Source organism: Notolepis coatsorum (assembly GCF_963971535.1).
Source record: "Notolepis coatsorum genome assembly, chromosome: 3".
Lineage (NCBI taxonomy): Eukaryota > Metazoa > Chordata > Actinopteri > Aulopiformes > Paralepididae > Notolepis > Notolepis coatsorum.
Genome location: NC_140167.1, coordinates 34,698,559 through 34,718,406, shown reverse-complemented (window position 1 = coordinate 34,718,406; position 19,848 = coordinate 34,698,559). Strand labels below are relative to the sequence as shown.

General features: G+C 43.7%; 1 protein-coding gene across 1 annotated transcript; it reads left to right on the top strand.

Moving 5' to 3' along the window:
- The first annotated feature begins 1,550 nt into the window (after positions 1-1,550).
- Positions 1,551-19,827, top strand: LOC311225569 (zinc finger FYVE domain-containing protein 1-like). Its single transcript, XM_084310918.1, has 11 exons — positions 1,551-3,087; positions 3,185-3,689; positions 7,034-7,248; positions 9,957-10,063; positions 12,466-12,574; positions 13,722-13,819; positions 14,429-14,546; positions 14,841-15,011; positions 15,254-15,434; positions 15,570-15,683; positions 17,499-19,827. Exons 1-11 carry the CDS (start codon positions 2,533-2,535, stop codon positions 17,729-17,731), a joined length of 2,406 nt encoding a protein of 801 aa, XP_084167044.1. The 5' UTR covers positions 1,551-2,532; the 3' UTR covers positions 17,732-19,827.
- The last annotated feature ends 21 nt before the right edge of the window (positions 19,828-19,848 follow it).

Genomic DNA, 19,848 nt, shown 5'->3' with positions numbered 1-19,848 from the left:
TTGTGTCATTGTTCGTGTGAATCAATGACACTAGTTAGAATGTCTTTGTGTACAAAAAGGGATATAAACACAGTCAGCAGTTCTGAATAATATACCATATTTTCCAGACTGCTACACAATGTTATAAGATATACTGGCACATGGGTCTAATACAGCAATGGATTATGGGTAAATGCAAAGTTAAAGCAGTGCCAATGTAAGACTGACTTTACATTAAACGAATGACAATAATATAGTATAAAGTAGGGTATTATTTGGACTAAAGAATGGTGTTGTCTCATACTTGCATGTTGAGGGAGAGCACCATACATTATACACTGAGAAACCACGGCCGAGAGTGAGCTCTCCGGGAACAACCCCACTTTGCCGGTTTCACTTCTCTGCCTTTTTAGGTAGGTAGGTGTAGAATGTAATACAGTTTGTGCTAAACCCCTCCTTTAGCCGGTCGCTGTTTTTCTTCTTCTTCTTAGGGTCGCAACCGTCTTCCGGTCTGACTTCCTGTGCTAACGTTCTAATCTACACTGCTGCCACCTGTCGTCACGGAGGGCAATTGCAGCCATTTTGTAAAAATAAAAAAATAAAAAATAAAAACGGGATAAATACGGGAACGGGATGACGGCGGGAAGGAAGGTTGAAATACGCGACAATCCCGGGAAAAACCGGATGGTTGACAGCTAACAGTGCCCCCCCAACCCCAACCACCTCCAATGTACAGTCCCCCCCACCCACCCAGCCCCACCTACCCGACCTCCAATGTACAGTTTCTACATCAAATGTATATACTCTCTTTTCTGGACTCTTTTTGTATCACAAACTACTGTATTTGCAAATCTGGTATGTCATCTGATGTAAACAAGACGAAAGTCTTTCTCTGGTCTGCATCCCCTTAACAATTGTATGTATTGAGCTGTACACTGTACTGTACCCATTCTGCAATCTGTTAATACAGTTTTCAATCAATCAATCAATCAATCAGAGCACGTACTGTAAAAGTATCCATAGACCACCGCAACACTTCCGGGATTCTGAAATCGGGGAGGAGATAGTGGGGGGAGCAAATGAATGAATGTGGATGAGAGCCTTGATGTAAGTGATTGATTGCAGATACGGCTCTGGGGGTGATAGAGACATGATCGAATAGACTTGTATGCGCCTGAATCTCCTGAACACTGCGCGACCCATTCCTAATCAATCAGAACTAAATCGGCCGAGCTAAAGTCTCCTTTTCAGCACCTACTCCCCATACGCATGCGCAGATTGCCAACGGAGTCTGAACGACGCGAGACGACGCGCGAATGAATGTTGAACGTTCCACATAGACGACCGCAACACTTCCGGGATTCTGAAATCGGGGAGGAGAGAGCTGGGGGGGAGTATGAATGAATGCTGTGGGGGTGCTAGAAAGATATAGAACTACAATTCCCATGAACTCATGTTGCCCTCCTCTGACCCTGTGACTGACTGAAAATAATCTGATCAGCTGATCCGACCTGGCAACAAAATAACGTAGCTAGAGAAATCTGCCAAGGAGGGGGCTGATGAACAAAACAATGACACTGCTCGGAAGGATAGTAATGCAATAACACTTTTTAAAGACTCTTCAAACGGACTGGTGCCCACTTTCTTCGCGTGCTGCCTTTTATTGTACAGACGGCCGAGGATATCCGAACATTTGACAGCAAGTGGCCGCTGTTATTGTTGATATTCAGGCTAGCTGAGTTGCCAAACTGCTAGGTAATGTTACCTCGATTGGACGAATAGCAACTGCTGGGGCTAGCCAATAATACCTTTCTGTCTGGATTTTGTCCAGCGAAACTCGCTGTGAGTGTTTATCCTAGTATGCAAATTCAGCTATCGAGTTTGCTTGTAGCTAGCCACTGAGAGTCTCAGCTTGCTAGCTAGCCTGTTGTTGTTGTTGGCTAACATATGCACATTAATCTTTCAGGGATAATTCATTGTGTTGCTGCCGGTAGCTACTACCCGCACTAATTTCTGTATATATTTTTTGCCAAAATAGCCAACATTACACTTGGACACAGTATTTATGTTTGACGCCTTTTGGCAACTAACTATAATGTTACAGCTAAGATACTTTGTTTTCACGAACCAATCATCAGTCACAAAAGACTGCTGAAAAATCGGACTGGGTTAGCTTTAGGATAAGATTGACCCCGCCTCATTGCATAATTTAGTGAGTCACTGTGTATTTGCATTATAACAAATCAAAACAAAAACATCAGCCAATAAGTGTTTAAAATTCATGCTGCTGCTGAAATTGCATTGATAAGCTCTATCATTCCTGGGGACCTCTTGCATCTGTAGAGGTTTGAACTAATACCATGCAGCTGTTATAAGGTCTCTATTGCCAAGTTGAGTTTGATTGTCGATTGAGTGCATCCTCATAAAGCACACATTTGCAACACGTGTATATGTATGCAATTAGTATTCACTGCTATTGGAAATAGTTGGCTCTGTAGTCCAAGCTGTTCCAGTTAGTGTTACACTGTGTTCAAGTCTCCCTCGATAGAAACGATGAGTGGACATGGCTCATCATCTACAGAAAAGGGAGTCAATACTAGTCTAATATGTCAAGAGAGTTATGCCTGTGGTGGCTCTGAGGAGGCTGCGTTTGAGTGCGATGAGTGTAAAAGCTTGCAGTGCATCCGCTGTGAGCTCGAGCTCCACAGTCAGGAGCACCTCAAGACCCATGAGAGGGTCCAGATAGGGCCTGGCCATGTTCCTTACTGTGACAACTGCAAAGGAGGTAATGGAGGCTCAGAAAGTGACAAACGGCACAGGTCAGTAGTCCGTTGCCAGAACTGCAAAGTTAACTTGTGCCAAGACTGTCAGAAACGAACCCACAGTGGAGGTAGCAAAAAAAGACACCAGCTCACCTCGTATCCTCTACCATGTAAACCTGCTGTGGTCAACTCTGTCCAGCCCTCTGTTCAGCCCTCTGTCCAGCCCTCTGTTCAGCCCTCTGTCCAGCCCTCTGTCCCAACAGTCGACGAGACCAAAGCTCAGACAGAAAAACTATTGGAGAATGTCTCCAGTTTTCTCATGGTTGACGAGAATGAGGAGATGCAAGTGAGTGATGCAAAAACAGTACAATTATAAACGTGTTCCTTGGTTGTAATCTTTGCTAATTTTAGCACAAAAAATAACTTCTTATTTTGTCTCTCAGATAAAAGACGAAGCTGCCTTTGTGAAGAAGTTGAACTGTGAGCCTGAGCGACTGTTGAAGGTGGTGTCCATCTTTGGGAACACAGGAGAGGGCAAATCCCACACCCTGAACCACACGTTCTTCATGGGAAGGGAGGTGTTCAAGACGTCCCCCGCACAGCAGTCCTGTACGGTGGGGGTGTGGGCAGCTATGGACCCCATCCACCGTGTGGTGGTCATTGATACAGAGGGCCTGCTGGGGAACAGTTGCAACCAGGGCCAGAGGACTCGGCTCTTGCTCAAGGTGCTCGCCATCTCCGACCTCATCATCTATCGCACCCATACCGACCGTCTCCACGACGACCTCTTCAAGTTCCTTGGCGACGCGTCTGAAGCCTACCTGAGGCACTTCGCCAAGGAGCTGAAGGCGACGGCGACCCGCTGTGGCCTGGATGTCCCTCTGTCCACCCTGGGTCCCGCGGTGGTCATCTTCCATGAGACAGTCCACACCGAGCTGCTGGGGTCAGGTGAGTGTAGAGGTGTTAATTCTCAATGGTATTATTACTCTGAATAATATGTGTGTGTGGGGGGAGGGGGACATTGAAAAAATATAACAAGTTAATGATAGTGTCTTAGGTCTAATGCCAGGGTGTACCTTGTAATGCTCAAGTTAGTTTAAAAATCCCTCCTCAAATACTTAAATTGCATCAAAATAGACCACATCTACTTGTGGAACGAACCCATTGGTTCAAGGGTCAAAAATTATGTTGTGGATGACCAAATCTGTCCCCCGGGGTGCTACTTTCTGAAACCCTGGCTTAGACTATATGTGGAGGCAAGAGGCGCTTTTTGTAGAGTAAGGCAGTTTCAGTAGTGTCAAATCCCCAAACATCCAAGGTACTCTCTCCTACGAAATTAAAAAAGCCTATGTTAATTTGGCTAATGCATGTGTCAGAGTTTTAGAAAACACACCACTGCATTGATGATTTACTGCCTTCATCAGGACGCATATCAGTGCACATACACAGGTGTATTTAATGAGAACTGGCTTCCCTTTATTGGTTGTCATGATAATATGAGATAATAAACACATCATTAGGTAAGTGATTGTAAACATTGGCACCCATGTCAGGCACAGGGGGAATACAAATAAAGAAATGAAGCCCTACAGTGTATATATAATCACAAAGGTAAGGTGGGGCATTGCACATGACATGACAGCTTACACTCAATAAAGACCACAGCAGCATGACATTATGGTATTATAAAAAAAAATAAGACATGACGTGACACATACCACAAAAGAATAAATAAATGAATGTGTCCATACGAATGTTGGGGACATGGTATTGCTGCTGTGTCACTATGCATATAGGTCAGCCTCAGCAGCCGGGACAAAGGGGAATGTTTTTATAGTAAATTGAGGGTTAAACTAACAAATAATTACAGGTTTAGCCAGTGTCAGCCTAAAGTGCCTCGCATCGCTGACTCTGACACCTTCCACAGCACTGGGAGTAGCTAGCAGCATTCCAGCATGTTGTGAAAAACAACATAAACACTGCTTTTTGGACAGAACAGAACCGTCACAAATGTAGGCTGGTGATGGTGCAAATTCCAGTTTCATATTTAATATTCTATGAATGAACAAACAACTAAGTATTCTTATATGTTATTGTTATTAATCTTTAAGTATTTAATATGGTTATAATATCTAACTACGTGATATTATCTATAATATCAATAATTATTATTATATATACTATTTATTAACATAATATCTTTATAGATAGCAATAGCAATGATCAATAACATTTCTATGTGGTGCCTCAAGTATTTCCAGTCAGTCTGGGCAATGTCTTATATTTCCAGTAGCAATATTGAAGCATCCTTAGAGTCTGAGGCCTGTGTATGCTATAGGCTATATCTGATCTTTTATGCCATAGATGTGCCAATAGTCCCAGACTAGAAGAATATCCATTTATTGTAGGTGCTGCCATTTAACCAAAAAAACATCCCATTTGGTGGACACTTGTATCTAAAGTGCCTTACAGTGCACTGGTCAATTGGCCATCCGGTCGATTGCGCTGGGGGGCTTATTAAGCAATGGCCAGTAGAGCACATTCTGTGCCGGTCAAATTTAATGTTGCACGACAACAACAAGTTCACTGTGTGTGAGTGAAGAAGACGCAAAGCTGGCAATCTAAGGCCAAAGGCAGCTATGACCAGAATTGGTTGAAGATTTAGCAACATGTCAGTATCTCCTCCCTTCCACTCCTGTGTTTTTCCATGCTCTTGAGTCGCTAACAACATTAGCTTGTTACATTAGCTAGCTATCTAACAAAGCAAATTGTTGTACATAGCTGCAATGATTTTTTTAAGATTGCAAGGTAAAATAGACCTATGGCTCTTCAACTAAAACGTCTCCAGGAGCTACTAAGATCCCCTTTCACCTTGATTAGTCCAGTAAACAGTGCATGCAGCATGGCAGAATGGGTCTAGCGTATCACACTAGGCTGTCAATCAAAGTCAGTGGCACGGCCACGGGACTACTGGTAATCTCTTCAACTGGCTAGACTTGAGGCACCACCGATGCCATAAACCTGCTTACACAAAGTATTGGTTGTTTTGTTTATGTGTTTTATTTTTTAGGATTTGTTTGTGTTTTTTTCTTTTTTCTCAAATCTCTTTATTCTGGTTTTGCATTATTCTGCAATTATCTATTACAAACCCCACTCAGCCCGCTGGTCCAGTAGTCAATGTTTTATTCAGAATTTTCCATGAACACTTTCAGTGCCAGGGGTCGCTATGGGCGTTGGGCCGTTGTGTGCCAGCACTCTGTTCAATGGGGATATATTCTGGTGTTTGCAGTGCTAAACCTATATTAAATATGATAGCTATGGATCTAATAACAACGTCGATTGTCAGTGAGTTTATTTCGGTCAACATGCGAAAAACAGATAATTTTTATACCGTGGTGAATATGAGTATAGTTCTAGAGTGATTCTGTGTAATCCCAGGAAACTCCGCCAAACAGCGCTTTACTGCATTCCACTATAAATCGTGCCACTCCTCGCCTGGATCAATGATCAATCTGAAATCAACGCTAGATTATCGGTATTATGTTTCATCATCGATGCATGAAAGGGGGGAGGCGGGGAAAGATCGCAACCAACGGGACACGGCCAACACACACACCACAGACACATGCTGCGATCGCGGGGGCAAATGATCGGATCAACACAAGATTGATAATATATAGTCCTTACCTTGTCTATGATGTACTGCAAAAACAATAATCCAATTATCTGATCGCCATTCCAAATACTGATCGCGATCGTGTGTCCAACGTTATCCATCAAAACACATGAACCGGCGGTGCTCGAGTGTCCCCAATCCATGTGTTATAAACGTTACTCATGCCCGAGAAGGAAAACCTGGACCGGACTTCTTAGATCGACGTACAGCCCAAGCCAGAGGGTTTCCAATGATGTGCAATACCGGCCACAAGGCGTTAGGCGGCGGTATTGGCCGTTTGCGATCTCAGAGCCATTCCCAATGATAACACCAGGCTGGATGGATGAATTATGAATGGATATAGCGAATAAAAGAAATAACGACTAAAATCCGAGTTTTCTCGGGTTTGGCGCTCAAGCGATGGCGAGTTAACCCGACTCGGGTCTGGCGTCCATTGTGTTAAAGAAAAGTTGAAAATTGTTTGTGTATGCTGTCAATTTCAGAATCAGAATTGGCAGCTCAGACTTTTAAAAGTAATCGGAAATCAGAATCGACCAAGAAAATCTATGAGTGTTAGTGCTGCCCTCTGAGCTGCAGGACCACTTGTCATTTAACCCTTTGTGTATGTCCGTTACAGACAAGCCATCTGAGTCCATAGACCGGCTGCTAGTGGAGCGCTTCAGGAAGCTTGGCCGTGTCCCAGAGGCCTTCAGCTCTGTCCAGTACCAGGGCACCCAGACCCTCAGTCCCCCTACCAACTTTGGTGGCCTGCAGAACAACCTGGAGCTGCTCCTGGATAACAACGCCGCCCGCTCCCCGCGGACCCCTCTGGTCATCTTTAAAGCCCTGCAGGTAGGGGCTGCATGTAGGGGCTGCAGGTAGGGGCTGCAGGTAGGGGCTGCAGGTAGGGGCTGCAGGTAGGGACTGCATGTAGGGGCTGCAGGTAGGGGCTGCAGGTAGGGGCTGCATGTAGGGGCTGCAGGTAGGGGCTGCATGTTGAGGCTGCAGGTAGGGGCTGCAGGTAGGGGCTGCATGTAGGGGCTGCAGGTAGGGGCTGCATGTTGGGGCTGCAGGTCTGCAGGTAGGGGCTGCATGCAGGGGCTGCACGTAGGGGCTGCAGGGCTGCATGTAGGGGCTGCAGGTAGGGGCTGCATGTAGGGGCTGCAGGTAGGGGCTGCATGTAGGGGCTGCATGTAGGGGCTGCAGGTAGGGGCTGCACGTTGGGGCTGCAGGTAGGGGCTGCATGTAGGGGCTGCAGGTAGGGGCTGCAGGTAGGGGCTGCATGTGGGGGCTGTAGGTAGGGGCTGTAGGTAGGGGCTGCACGTAGCTCATCAACCAGCTGGCCTCCGAGCTTTCCAACTGGAAAGCAAGCACTGTGGCTGTCTTAGAATAACAATTGATATACAGTACCTTTTTTAAAGGTGCACTATGCAGTTTTGGAGGAAGGGGGATTTGTTGGCCTGCAAAAGATGTATACTGTAATTCTTAGAATCATTCTTAAAATCATTCTTATGTCATCATAAATAAATATTTTTTAGGCACTGTGAACCAAACGTAAGCCTAGAATATGTCTGTTAACAGAATTGAGGGCCCTACCTTTGTAAATGAGAGCAAGGAAATTGTAACTTTTCAGGTAGCTTTCTAGCTTCAAACAGTGTTCCAGGATCCAATTTATCCTCTGAGGGCAGTTTGTTTATTCAGGTATGAAAATATACCTTAGAAATTATTCACTGTTATTATTCTGACTCTCACAAAACTACATAGTGCACCTTTAAATTTAATCATTGATTTCAACATGTTTCAATTTGTAGTATCCGAGGTTCAAGTATTTTGTCACCCAGCCAGCTCAACAAGTAGTTTAGAAATGATGTTGTAATGTTACATTATGCACATTTATCTACATATCAAGTGCCAAAGTCTATTCAAATATCAAAGTCTATTAAAATGTCATTCCGACTATGAAAATAGAGCTCTCCTCTACTAACGTTATTCACCTTGTCAGCTAGAATCGAACAGGCAAACACAGCCTGGAGACTAGCGCCAGATAGCTAACTTAGCTATTGAATACATACAGTAACATCGTCAGCTGGAATTTCGCCGTCTTTTATCTATAATTATCAGCACTACAATCATGTTAGTTCCAAGGCAGCTCACTGGAAAGTATAAGTCTGACACCAATTTGAGCAATCAAAACAGCCTCTCACGTTATGTGCTGTCTTCAATGCAGGCAGCAACACACAGACACACACACACACACACACACACACACACACACACACACACACACACACACACACACACACTACCAACAGGCTGCTACCACACGCTAATGTTATCAACAGCGTTTACAATTATTCTGTCAGCCTCCGTAAGTGAGCTGTATTAGCTTTTTATACAACTCTTACCTGTCCGGCTATAACTTATAACTAAGTCTAGCTGTCCCCGAAGCCTGTTTTTGGGCTTCAAACTTTGTCAGGGTTTTTCGAACGGACATTCGAACCTTAGTTTTTAATTACAATTTATTTATATATATATAAAATCAAAAAGAATATCAATATAAAAAAAAAATTATAATTTATATAAAATATCCTCAAACTAAATCCTCAATTTGAATAAAGTGATTAATCTGATTAAATTTGTTCTTTTATTAAATCAACTTTCTTTAATGAATATAACTCATCAGTTTCGTCAACATAAATAATCCAACAAGGGCACGGTTGGTACGAAAGTGATGGTGATGTCTTGATGGAGTGCCAAGTGGATGCAGATAGGCTACATCATTTATGATAAATGTTTTATTAAAATACGAGTCATATACTATAATAGTATAATATTAGTGTAGCCTAATCTTTATCTGCAACCGTGAAGAAAAATCCCATTGGTATAAACAGAATGAATAGACACATAAAACAAATTCTAATGTTGATTTAGAATTCGAACGCCAACGTAACGAACGAAGGTTAATTCAGCCCTAATCCATGGTAAGAGAAAAGCCATGGGGCTATTCCTCTTTGCTAGCTTCTGTACAAAGACCTCCAGTTGCTGTTTACTCTCAGCAGGCTCTGTCTGCATGGTCCTCTGCCGGCTGATGTGTCCTGTTGCTCGGCTTGTAGCAGCAGCCTCTGCCTCTCTCCGTTGCATCATTTGGGCCGAAACACTGTCAGCCAAAACACTGTCAAATGTATCCATGTCCATAAAATTATCTGTACTAATATTTTGGGATGCCATTTTCCGCTGTTGAAAACAAAGCTAGAACATTGACATGTTGTTTGGAATAGTGGCACCTAGACCACGCCCCCTGGCTACCCAGAGGAGGAGACCACCGGAAGAGCACCACATTTTGCTGCTGCACCCCAGAGACACAGAGAACATTGGCGAAAACCACACACGTTTTCCCACACTATCTCTAATTCATATGGAGACAAGGTTGAAAATTGGTGAAGTGGTCCTTTAAGGTTTATGCTGTATGAAGCGCTGGGTCAGTTAGTGTTCTTCATTGTGATGTTTACATTTTCTCACTATATCTAATGGCTGCTGGATGGTGCCTCTCTTCCACCCAGGCCCTGAGTGAGCGCTTCAATGGAGATATTGCAGATGAGCTTGTTGTCCAGAACTGTTTCTTCCCAGATGAATACTTCACCTGTTCCTGCCTCTGCCTCAGCTGCGGGTCAGTGCATCTCTTTCTTTTTTCATCATTCAGCTCAGTTAGCTACATCTCAGTTAGCTACATCTCACTTCTTCCATCGCATTGCTGCTGCTGCACTACTACTACTTTACTACTACTACTACTACTTTACTACTGCTACTACTTTACTACTACTACTAATTTACTACTACTACTACTACTTTACTACTACTACTACTACTACTACTACTACTACTACTACTACTACCTTGCCTAGCTATAACCAAATGGTATGCCATGCTGCTAAAATATCAATATACATAGTACAGAACATAGTTGTACTGTATGTATAGTCTACTCTACTGTTTATCCTATGTCTTGCACTATCTGATGAGGTCCTGTTGCCTACGATAATAGTTAGGGTAGTGAGAAATAACCAGTGCATTGTGTTGTGCCTATATGAATATGAGAATGCAGCTTCATTGATCTGTAAAATTGATCAGCAAATTAATCGTAATTAATGTGTTTGTCTATTCAATTAATCTATGAGCATAACTAATACCATGCATCATGTGAGGTTTTAATTGCACATTCCAGTTATTGCCGACTGAATCAGTCTCATTACATTCGCATGCCTAGTACACTTCTGATGCAAGTATTGAACTCTGTCTCATCTAATTGAATTGCACTGTGCTCAAAATGTACGGTACACTGTGAAAGAATTATGTTTTTTCACGGGAAATTCACTGTATTATTTTACAGATTACTTTTGTTTTTCTACTTTAACACATTGGACGCCAAAAACGAGTATACTCGTTATTGCCCGCCATGCGTTGTGCGCAGGGCTTGACATTGACACCTGCCCACCTGCCCAATGCGGGTAGAATTCGTCATTGGCGGGTAAATGCGTCATTCTTCCCGCCAACAGGGTGCCTTTTTTTTCTATGAAAAACATTGAAGTCTACAAAAGGCATCTGGAATAATTAAGTGAATCCAGGTGATACTATATAATACTACAACTCCCACGAGGACTGGGTGCGCACAGTGTGCTCATTCCATTGGCCCATCCACTTCGCCCTACTATCGCGCGCGTCGTGTTGCTTCCGTGTGTGACAGCTGACCGAACGCTGTTAACGTTAATAGCTCAACTGGTTAGTGCGACCGACTCATCCATAGTTTACTTTACAGACAGTTAGCTAACGTTACAATGTGGTGGAATATTGTGAAAAGACTGGGTGAACCAAACCATCGACAAACAGAAAAGAGAATGAGACCGAGACCGACTATTTGTGCATGTGCGAGTAAGTAAACAAACTAACATGTATTATGTAACGTGTATTATTAAACTAATATTACAGTGTTTGTTAGCAAACCGGAAGTGGTGCTCGGTGCATCGAGGAAATCCCTCCGGCAGTAATATCTTGTTACGTGGATCCAGACAAACACTCGAGTGCATGGGATCGCTTTTGAAACGCAATAATCAATATGATTTCGGCGTTTATTGCGTCATACAAACGGGAAATGGATCTAGCAGATCGACGTCAAATAATTGGAATATTTCTTTTCCAGTCATCGGCGAACGGTAAGAGGAATATAACGTTATTTTCAGCCCGATTGTTTATTCATTTCACGGCAATACATCTGATCAACATATCAATCCATACTAAATAAAGCCGTTACTGACGATCAAGGAATTATAAACGACCCCCCCCCCCCCCTTTCCTTCACGCATGATGAAGCATAATGTATACCGATCATATACCGGTACATTTGAATTTTTTAATATAGCGTGTATAGGAAAGAAACGCCAATCGATAATCTATCATATGCGTCAGGGCCTATAACTCGCGTTTTAGGAATTACTGCAGAAAACCTTAAAAACATACTTATATTCTCGACGGTATTAACACAACAATGTATGAATGAAAAAATATAACGTTCCCACATCCGGAACGATAGATACCCGATGTTGAATGGGCCATAGTAATGTTGATATAGCTATAATATTTAAAAAGTTATAGCCCTGCAAAGAAGGTAAACATCTCCATAGGGTTACAGCGCTGGCAGACTGGGCATAAGGATGGGCATACTGCGTGGCAATCAAAGTGTAAATGCCATACAAATACAGTAAATTACCTTTTATCAAAATATTAACCATTAAATAAAGGTTGTAATCTGTAAATGTATTTGATTTTACTGTAATTTGACAGTAAGTATTTGGCAACCATTGATGCCAGACATTTACCGTTTTCTTGCAGCTTTTTTTCTTACAGTGCATTATGCTATATAAAATGGCTGCCTAAGTCATTGGAACCAAACCAAATTGTTGTCCGATTGGATCATTAACGCCCCATCCCTGCACCAATGTCAAGGAGACAAACCCTGTATGTCTAATCTGTCTGGTGAATAAACTAACATGGCTATGTTGTTGCTCTTGGCTCCAGCTCCGGCTGCAAGAACAGCATGAACCACTTGGGGGAAGGCGTGTGCCACGAGGCCAAGCACCGCTGCCGCTACTCCATCCAGTATGACAATCGCATTTACACCTGTAAGGTAAGTCGGGCGGCTCAAACAATCCGAGTCTGAATCACCGCTTTAGCCTGTCCCAAACGTTTTAACTACCAGCCGAGTACAGATCTGCTGCTTTGACTGAGAATGTAGACATATGGTGGAAAAGCAGAGCATGCACATCCACTCTGGTGATCAGGTGCAGGACAAACAGAAGATCAGCATAACAAAGAATAGAATCCACACACTGTTAAGACTGGCTCCCGCTGTATTTATTGCGATCAACTTTGTGTGCATTGATCACTACAGTGTGTGCGGATTCTATTGTTTTTTATGTAGACTTATAGACCATTAGTTTGGGGCTGTTTGATGAAAATGATTGAGATATAGTACACATTTCCCCATTAAGGAGATTGAAGAGATTGATGTCCAGAAATGCAGAAAATCAAGTTGCTTGGATTTCTTACACATATGGCTCTTGGTCTTGCGTTTCATAAGGAGGGTGATTTTTTTTTTTTATTGGTCTTTTCCCCCCCTCCTTTTTCCTCAGATTTTCTCCCATCCCAATGTTAGTCGTTATGCCAATTCCCAATCCCCTTCCTGGTCGCTGTGCACTTACCCCCCACAGTCGGTCTGGGAGAGTGGAGGCTATCACGTGCTTCCTCCGACACACATCTAGCCAATCAACCGCTTATTTTCACCTGGCAGCGCAGACTCTCACTGAGAGGGTGTAACGTGTGGAAGGATCACACTACCCCCCTTAGATCCTATCCGCGCTGAGCAGGCGCCCCGACCGAACTGTAGGAGTCGCTGTTTACAACGACCCGGACCCACCCCGCCAGCTTTCCCACCCTCTAATACTGCCAATTGTATTAGTGTGAACGGCCAGCCAAGCTGGTGACAACGCCGGAGCTGTGAGCTGGATTCGAATAGGCGAATCCAGTGTCTCCGGCGTTTGGTGACGAACGCAATCTCCGCTACGCCACCTGACCGCCCCAAGGAGGGTGATTTCTAATAGTACGTTCAGATACAACACAAAGAGAAATATCGTCTCGCTTTGCTCGCACTTCCTCTAAATTGTGTTTTGTGTTGTATTTGAATGGTATTTGATGCCGGTGTCTGTAACAGTTCATCCTTAATCCCTGCTCCATGACGACTCTGAAGTCTACATCACTGTGTTCTGTCACTCTAGGCTTGCTATGAAGGGGGGAAGGAGGTGATGGTAGTTCCAAAGACCTCGGCCTCCTCCGACTCTCCATGGTTGGGTCTTGCCAAGTATGCCTGGTCTGGGTGAGTACCAGCATTGGAATGACCACAAGGGTCGTGGGTAGTGGGACAGGGGTAAGGCTTGTGTTACCGCTACCTTTTACGTGCTCTAATTTTTGCATTGGTGGTCCGCGCGCCTGGACCTGAAATCAGGATTTCCTGTCCCACTAACCTAGCTGTCTTCTAGAATATCATACTTCAGATATTACAGATTATACTGCAGACTATATTTATATTTATTAAAGGGTATTTTAAAACCTGGGCCCTATTCTTCCATTATTTGGGGTCTAAAATGACTAACGGGGACCAAAGGTTTTGGAATTGGTCCAGTACATATGAAAGCATGGCAGACTTCTGTTTTGGGTAAGAAATAGAAGACACTTATAATAACAATCTGAGCCTGTGAGCTGCAAAAACAAGCACCTAGTGGACATACTTTGACCAGCGAAATTTTGCCCTCAAAGATTACATTGCAGCTGTGGGCTGCCGCAATCTCGCTCAATACTGGACCAATTTCAAAACAGTTTGTCCCTATTAGTCATTTAGACCACAAATGATGTAAATATAGGGCCCAAATACCAGTATTATCTGTGTAGAAATGTTGTTCTAGCTGCTGTATTTTTGTATGTGAAGGTATGTGATTGAATGCCCAAACTGCGGAGTGATCTATCGCAGTCGTCAGTACTGGTTTGGGAACCAGGACCCTGTGGATACGGTGGTCCGCACTGAAATCCAGCATATATGGCCTGGGGTAAGTAGTCTCTCCAATGATTTATTCATATAGCTTTTGCTTAATTAATCGCAGACATTGTACACTTACTTGTCTAGACGTCTAATAGGTGCTTTCTCATGCTGTTATGAACTGAAGCTTGTGGGTTCTTCATGGCGATAATGTTCATCCCTTGTAAACATGTTTATTTATGTACCAGTGTTTGACGTGTTCATCTTGTCGTGCATTTGCTTCCATCTTATCTTTCGTCGCGTGACGTTAAGGGAAACCATTTTCCCTGCATGTGTAGTGAATTAAATCTCCACTTTTCCACAGTCTGATGGCTTCCTGAAGGACAATAGCAACGCGGCGCAGCGCCTGTTGGATGGAGTCAACTTGGTGGCCCAGTCCGTGTCGGAGCTCAGCGTCAAGCCTGCCAAGGCCGTCACCTCCTGGCTGACGGATCAGATCGCCCCAGCCTACTGGAAACCCAACTCCCTCATCCTGGTGAGTGACACGCGCAGCCCCACCCACCACCACCACCACCACTGTCACCCACCTGCCCCTAACAGCCGACTCAACACTTTCCTGATCAGGGACGTGTTTACTGCCTCTCCCTGGTGTTCAGTGCCTATTACACAATCTGTGTTTGCAGGTCACAAGATAAGCTCAGCTCAAAGTGTGCTCTCAGACCCCGGTCAGTAACAACTGGTGTTGTTGTTGTGTTTTTGTTTTTCCTCTTACACAAGGCATGCTATAAGTGCCGTGCGGTCTTCCAGGGGAACGACACCAAGCATCACTGCCGTGCCTGCGGGGAGGGGTTCTGCGATGGCTGCTCTTCCAAAGCCACAGTGGTCCCCGAGAGGGGCTGGGGTCTGGCCCCTGTTCGAGTCTGTGACGCCTGCTTCGAGCAGAGAGCTTCACACTCAGGTACATGCCACTCTCCCCCAGTCCCACTACCTTGGCTGTGGCAAGGAGGCCCTGTTATGCCTTTTCTTCTTGTTCATTTAGCATTAACATTTGTGTGAATTATGCCTTTTTAATGAAGCTGTTTAATGTGTCCAGAGTTGCCTGAAGCGGAGGTTGAGGAAGAGGAAGGTGGGACATTGGCGAGGAAGGTCGGAGAGGCAGTGACCAACACCCTAGGGGCTGTGGCTACCGCCATCGACATCCCACTTGGTGAGCATTGACCAAAACAAGACCTAAATACAATTATTACATCATAGGAGGCGATGGCCTAGTGAATGCAGAACTATGGATAGGCTGCCCTCTACTGGCAGAGGTGGGCTGTGCTTGTTTACAGTAGGAATGAGTGTACTATTTTGAATAGCAGAGGGATCTTATTTCATGTCTCAACTCTAAAAGATGTTATGGAGTAGTCTAGCCGGCTAAACTTTCCTTATAGAAAGTTCAGGCAGGTGAGGGATTGCTCTCTTGTCATATCAATCATACAAATATATATATATATTCATATTTTACAGTTGTCCCGGGCCCACTGTGTGTCTTGCTTGTGCACAGAGAGGAGATGATCTCAAATAATAGACCACTATAGCTATTCAACCAAGTTCAACTTCATTCAGACCCAAACAATGAAACATAGAAATGCAGCCTTACATTTTATAGCACAGCAACAGCTAATTAAAAGGCATACTATGCAATGGTAGTAGGATATTGGGTTGCATTGATCAAAAGTTCTGAATGTGCATTTAGCTGTTGGCCTAACAGGCCTAATGATTGAATAACAGCATATATGGTAGGCTAAGTAAAACTAAGGTGTGACCTCATTCTGGTGTTCCAATACATAAGTAATACATGTATGTGTAAAGAAATATAATTATCTCCAATAATTTGTGAATAAACCTTCAGTTGAACTCAACAGTTAATCATGCCCATCTACTGCACGGCAGCAGCACATAATAATGAACCAGCATTCTTACTTGGTGCTGCAGTTATAAACACTCCGGGGCGACACCGATGAAAGTATTCATTATGGCATGAATATCCAACTACTGGGCAACGGTGTCTCTGTGTACATGGATCAGGGTCAGGTGTGTTAGTCTCTTTTTTTTATTAGATTCTCTACTTCTCCAAACAGAGCTCTGGTTTGAGGGTGGCTGTGGCTAGATGTTTTTTTTTTAATCTACTTTTTCTCCCCATTTTCTATTTTTCCTCCCATCCCAATTTCGTATTTCCAATTCTTCCCTCCCCTGTCTTGAACGTTGCTAGACTATGCCTCCCACTGGTCGGCTGTAGTGAGGATAGAAGCCTTGCATCACGTGTCTCCTCCGGTACACAAGGAGGCAGCCTGTCGCATCTTTTCACCGCAGCAGCTCGAACTCTGTGGCGAGGAGTAACGCGTGGGAGGCTCACGCTGCCCCCAATACTTCCTGTTTCCGCCGCACCGGCGTCACCCAACCGACCTGTAGGAGTCGCTGTCCACAACGTCCAATCCCCACCCACCGGCTTTCCCACTCTAACACTGCCAATTGTGTTAGTATGACGGCCGGCCAAGCCGGTAGCAACGGCGAGAGCTGGGCTCGATACCAGCATCTCCTGCGTTAGTGGCGAGCGCCTTGCCCACTGCACCACTCAGCCGCCCTGGCTGTGGCTAGATGTTAAACCTTTGACCCAGCGTGATGGACCAAACAATTTTTTGCATTACAGGGAGGGAAAGTGAAATAGTTTTCGACCACTATGACAAAGAAAATTAGGAAGATAAAAAAATAACAATGTCTTATGTGACTCGCAAATTCTATATAAGTTATGTTAAATTAAATATACAAGTGCAAACTGCCCCAGTCTTCCCCTCTCTGCCCCACTCTGCCCCAGTCCAAAACAAAATGTATCTTCATGCTGACTGACTTTCAACTTGCTGGCTACACATCACGCTAGCTTCCCACAACTGAGAAGCTGGTCAGGATAGACAGAGAGAGCAATGACAATCAAAACTCCTTTCTAATGTGTGTGTGTGTGTGTGTGTGTCTCTCTCCTCAGGCCTGGTGAGGGATGCTGCCCGTCCTGCCTACTGGGTGCCTGACCAAGACATCCTGTCCTGCCACAACTGCCAAAGCCACTTCACTGCCAAGCTGTCCAAGCACCACTGTCGTGCATGTGGGCAGGGTGTGTGCGACGCCTGCTCCCCGGAGCGCCGGCCGGTCCCCTCGCGGGGCTGGGACCATCCCGTGCGCGTCTGCACCGTCTGCGGCCAGAAACCTGGAGACCTTTAATGGAGGGGGGGGTGCTTTACCTTCCTTAGAGCACCAGAGAGAACCACTCACTAACCCATCCAACCACCCACCTACCTACCCACTCATCCCACCCACCTACCCACTCAGCCCATACCTCTGTTACGCTCAAACGGTTCTGTCCTGCATCTGGGGTCAAGGAGGTTTTTGTAATAAATGTAAGATGTTAGAAATTTTAGGGTTCCTGCGTGGCCTTGTAGAACAGCAGGAACATGTACGCTACTTGACTGAGTGTGGATACTGTATTTCCACTCTGATTACCGACAGAGTGAATATTTTTATTCTCACTGACACAAATCACTACTTTTATGTTATATAAGGGTGTTGACATATTTTTCTACCATGGGGGAAAAAATAAAAAATAAAAAAATGTATCATTTTAAACAATATTTAGTTTGTGGAGAGAACCCCATGGGGGTTGGTTGGTTTGATTTTTAGTTTTAAGAAATTGTTATTATTGAGCATTGTTTCACTGATGTTATATGATGTGTAATGGTAAAGGGATATTTGTATCCATGCAGAACAACTGCTGGTTCCATTGCATGCTCTATTGCAACCTTTTTCATTTTTGCACTAAGTCTCGCAGCTGTAAAAATGCTGCCGCTTATCGTGGCCAAAACCCAGATATCCTGCTAGTCAGCTAGTCTTGTTTGTCACAAGTTGATTTGAAGTCTAGGTCTAAATAGTGGATATCTGGTGTGCCAAGAGTCCTTCAGGTTACTATGTCTATGGCTGGTATATACTTTTATATTTACCATGCGATTGTGGTTGAAACTATGCTAGAAGAGTGTACATTTTAGATGTGGGTCAAATTATTTATGTACAGTATTGAAAAGGACAAAAAAAAACAAAAAAAACTCAGCACTTCGTGCATGACAGTCTGAGGGATCCATGGCCTTTTAGGTATTCAGAGGGTATATTCTCTGGAGAAAAAAAAACTAAACCTCACTATCTCTTATACTGGTTGGCATTTTTGTTGTGTACATGTGTTATTCAGTGTATGTGATTGTTTTTCTTTTGTGTCTCACAATGTGTTCCTTACACACGCACACAATGCATTTTGTGTCCCTGTGATGACAATTGTCATATGCCTCTCTGCCTATGGGGGTTCTTTTGCAATGTCACCGAAGAGCATCCGAATTCTTCTCCAAACCAGTTTTGCATATCACACGCATGCCTCCAGGTCCGTGTACCGATGCGATAAGGAACTACGACTAAAGCCGAGCACATTTTGTCTTCCATTTTAGCCTTCCGTTAGAATTTACTTTTGCCATTGTGTTTCATCTACTATCATAAGCGTATACTATGTGGAGAAAAAAAAATCTGTTCTCATGTTATTTTGCGTGACTTGTAGTTATTTTATGGCTATTTATATTTTATGTAGGGACGCTAAGGAAGCCCCTCTATAACATGTATTTTGTTTTTCTTTTGGCTTTTTTTTTTTTTAAACCAGTCATAATCATGTTCTATGTTACTCATCAATACTCACTTTAAATATTGAGCACTCAATTTGTTAAAGCTTTAATTACCTCCTCTGTCAACATCTCTAAAAAATAAACGTGTCCTAAAGAATAGTTTTATATGGTGACGAATATGAGACCTTTATACCTGGGTATGTTATTATTAAGCACATGGAGATGCCTTTACATTGACGCTTGTCGGAAGAAAATAAAAAGAGGAGTAAATTGTCTTGATTGTAAGCCTTTTAGTAAGTAAGTAATTTCCCCCTTCGCTCCACCTTGTAACCTTCGTTAATGTGTGGGAAGACAGTATACCAGTCTGTCTCTCGGAATAGGTCCATCTGTTTGAAAGTTGCATCTCACAAGCTCTTCCCTGATATGCTCATATTGCACAGAATGCCATGTACTCAAGATCCCCTCCCCTGCAAGTCTGTGAAGTCCCATTGTTTCAAATATCCTTTATGTGGTTGTTTGATAGGTAAACTCTGTGACTGACTTCAGTATTGTGAGAATTATTGCCAGAATTATTGATACATTTGAAACTGTTGGCCTATGAATGATGACCTAACCTTGATGTCTGCATACTGGCTGAACTGTTGGAAGAAATGCACAAGATTAAAGTCGTATCAGCTTTTAATT

Excerpts from the sequence above, each read along its gene's own strand:
- LOC311225569 (XM_084310918.1), top strand. The coding sequence starts at position 2,533 with ATGAGTGGACATGGCTCATCATCTACAGAAAAGGGAGTCAATACTAGT. Across the intron at positions 15,012-15,253 it reads AACCCAACTCCCTCATCCTG|GCATGCTATAAGTGCCGTGC; the intron begins GTGAGTGACACG and ends CTCTTACACAAG. Across the intron at positions 15,684-17,498 it reads CGCCATCGACATCCCACTTG|GCCTGGTGAGGGATGCTGCC; the intron begins GTGAGCATTGAC and ends CTCTCTCCTCAG.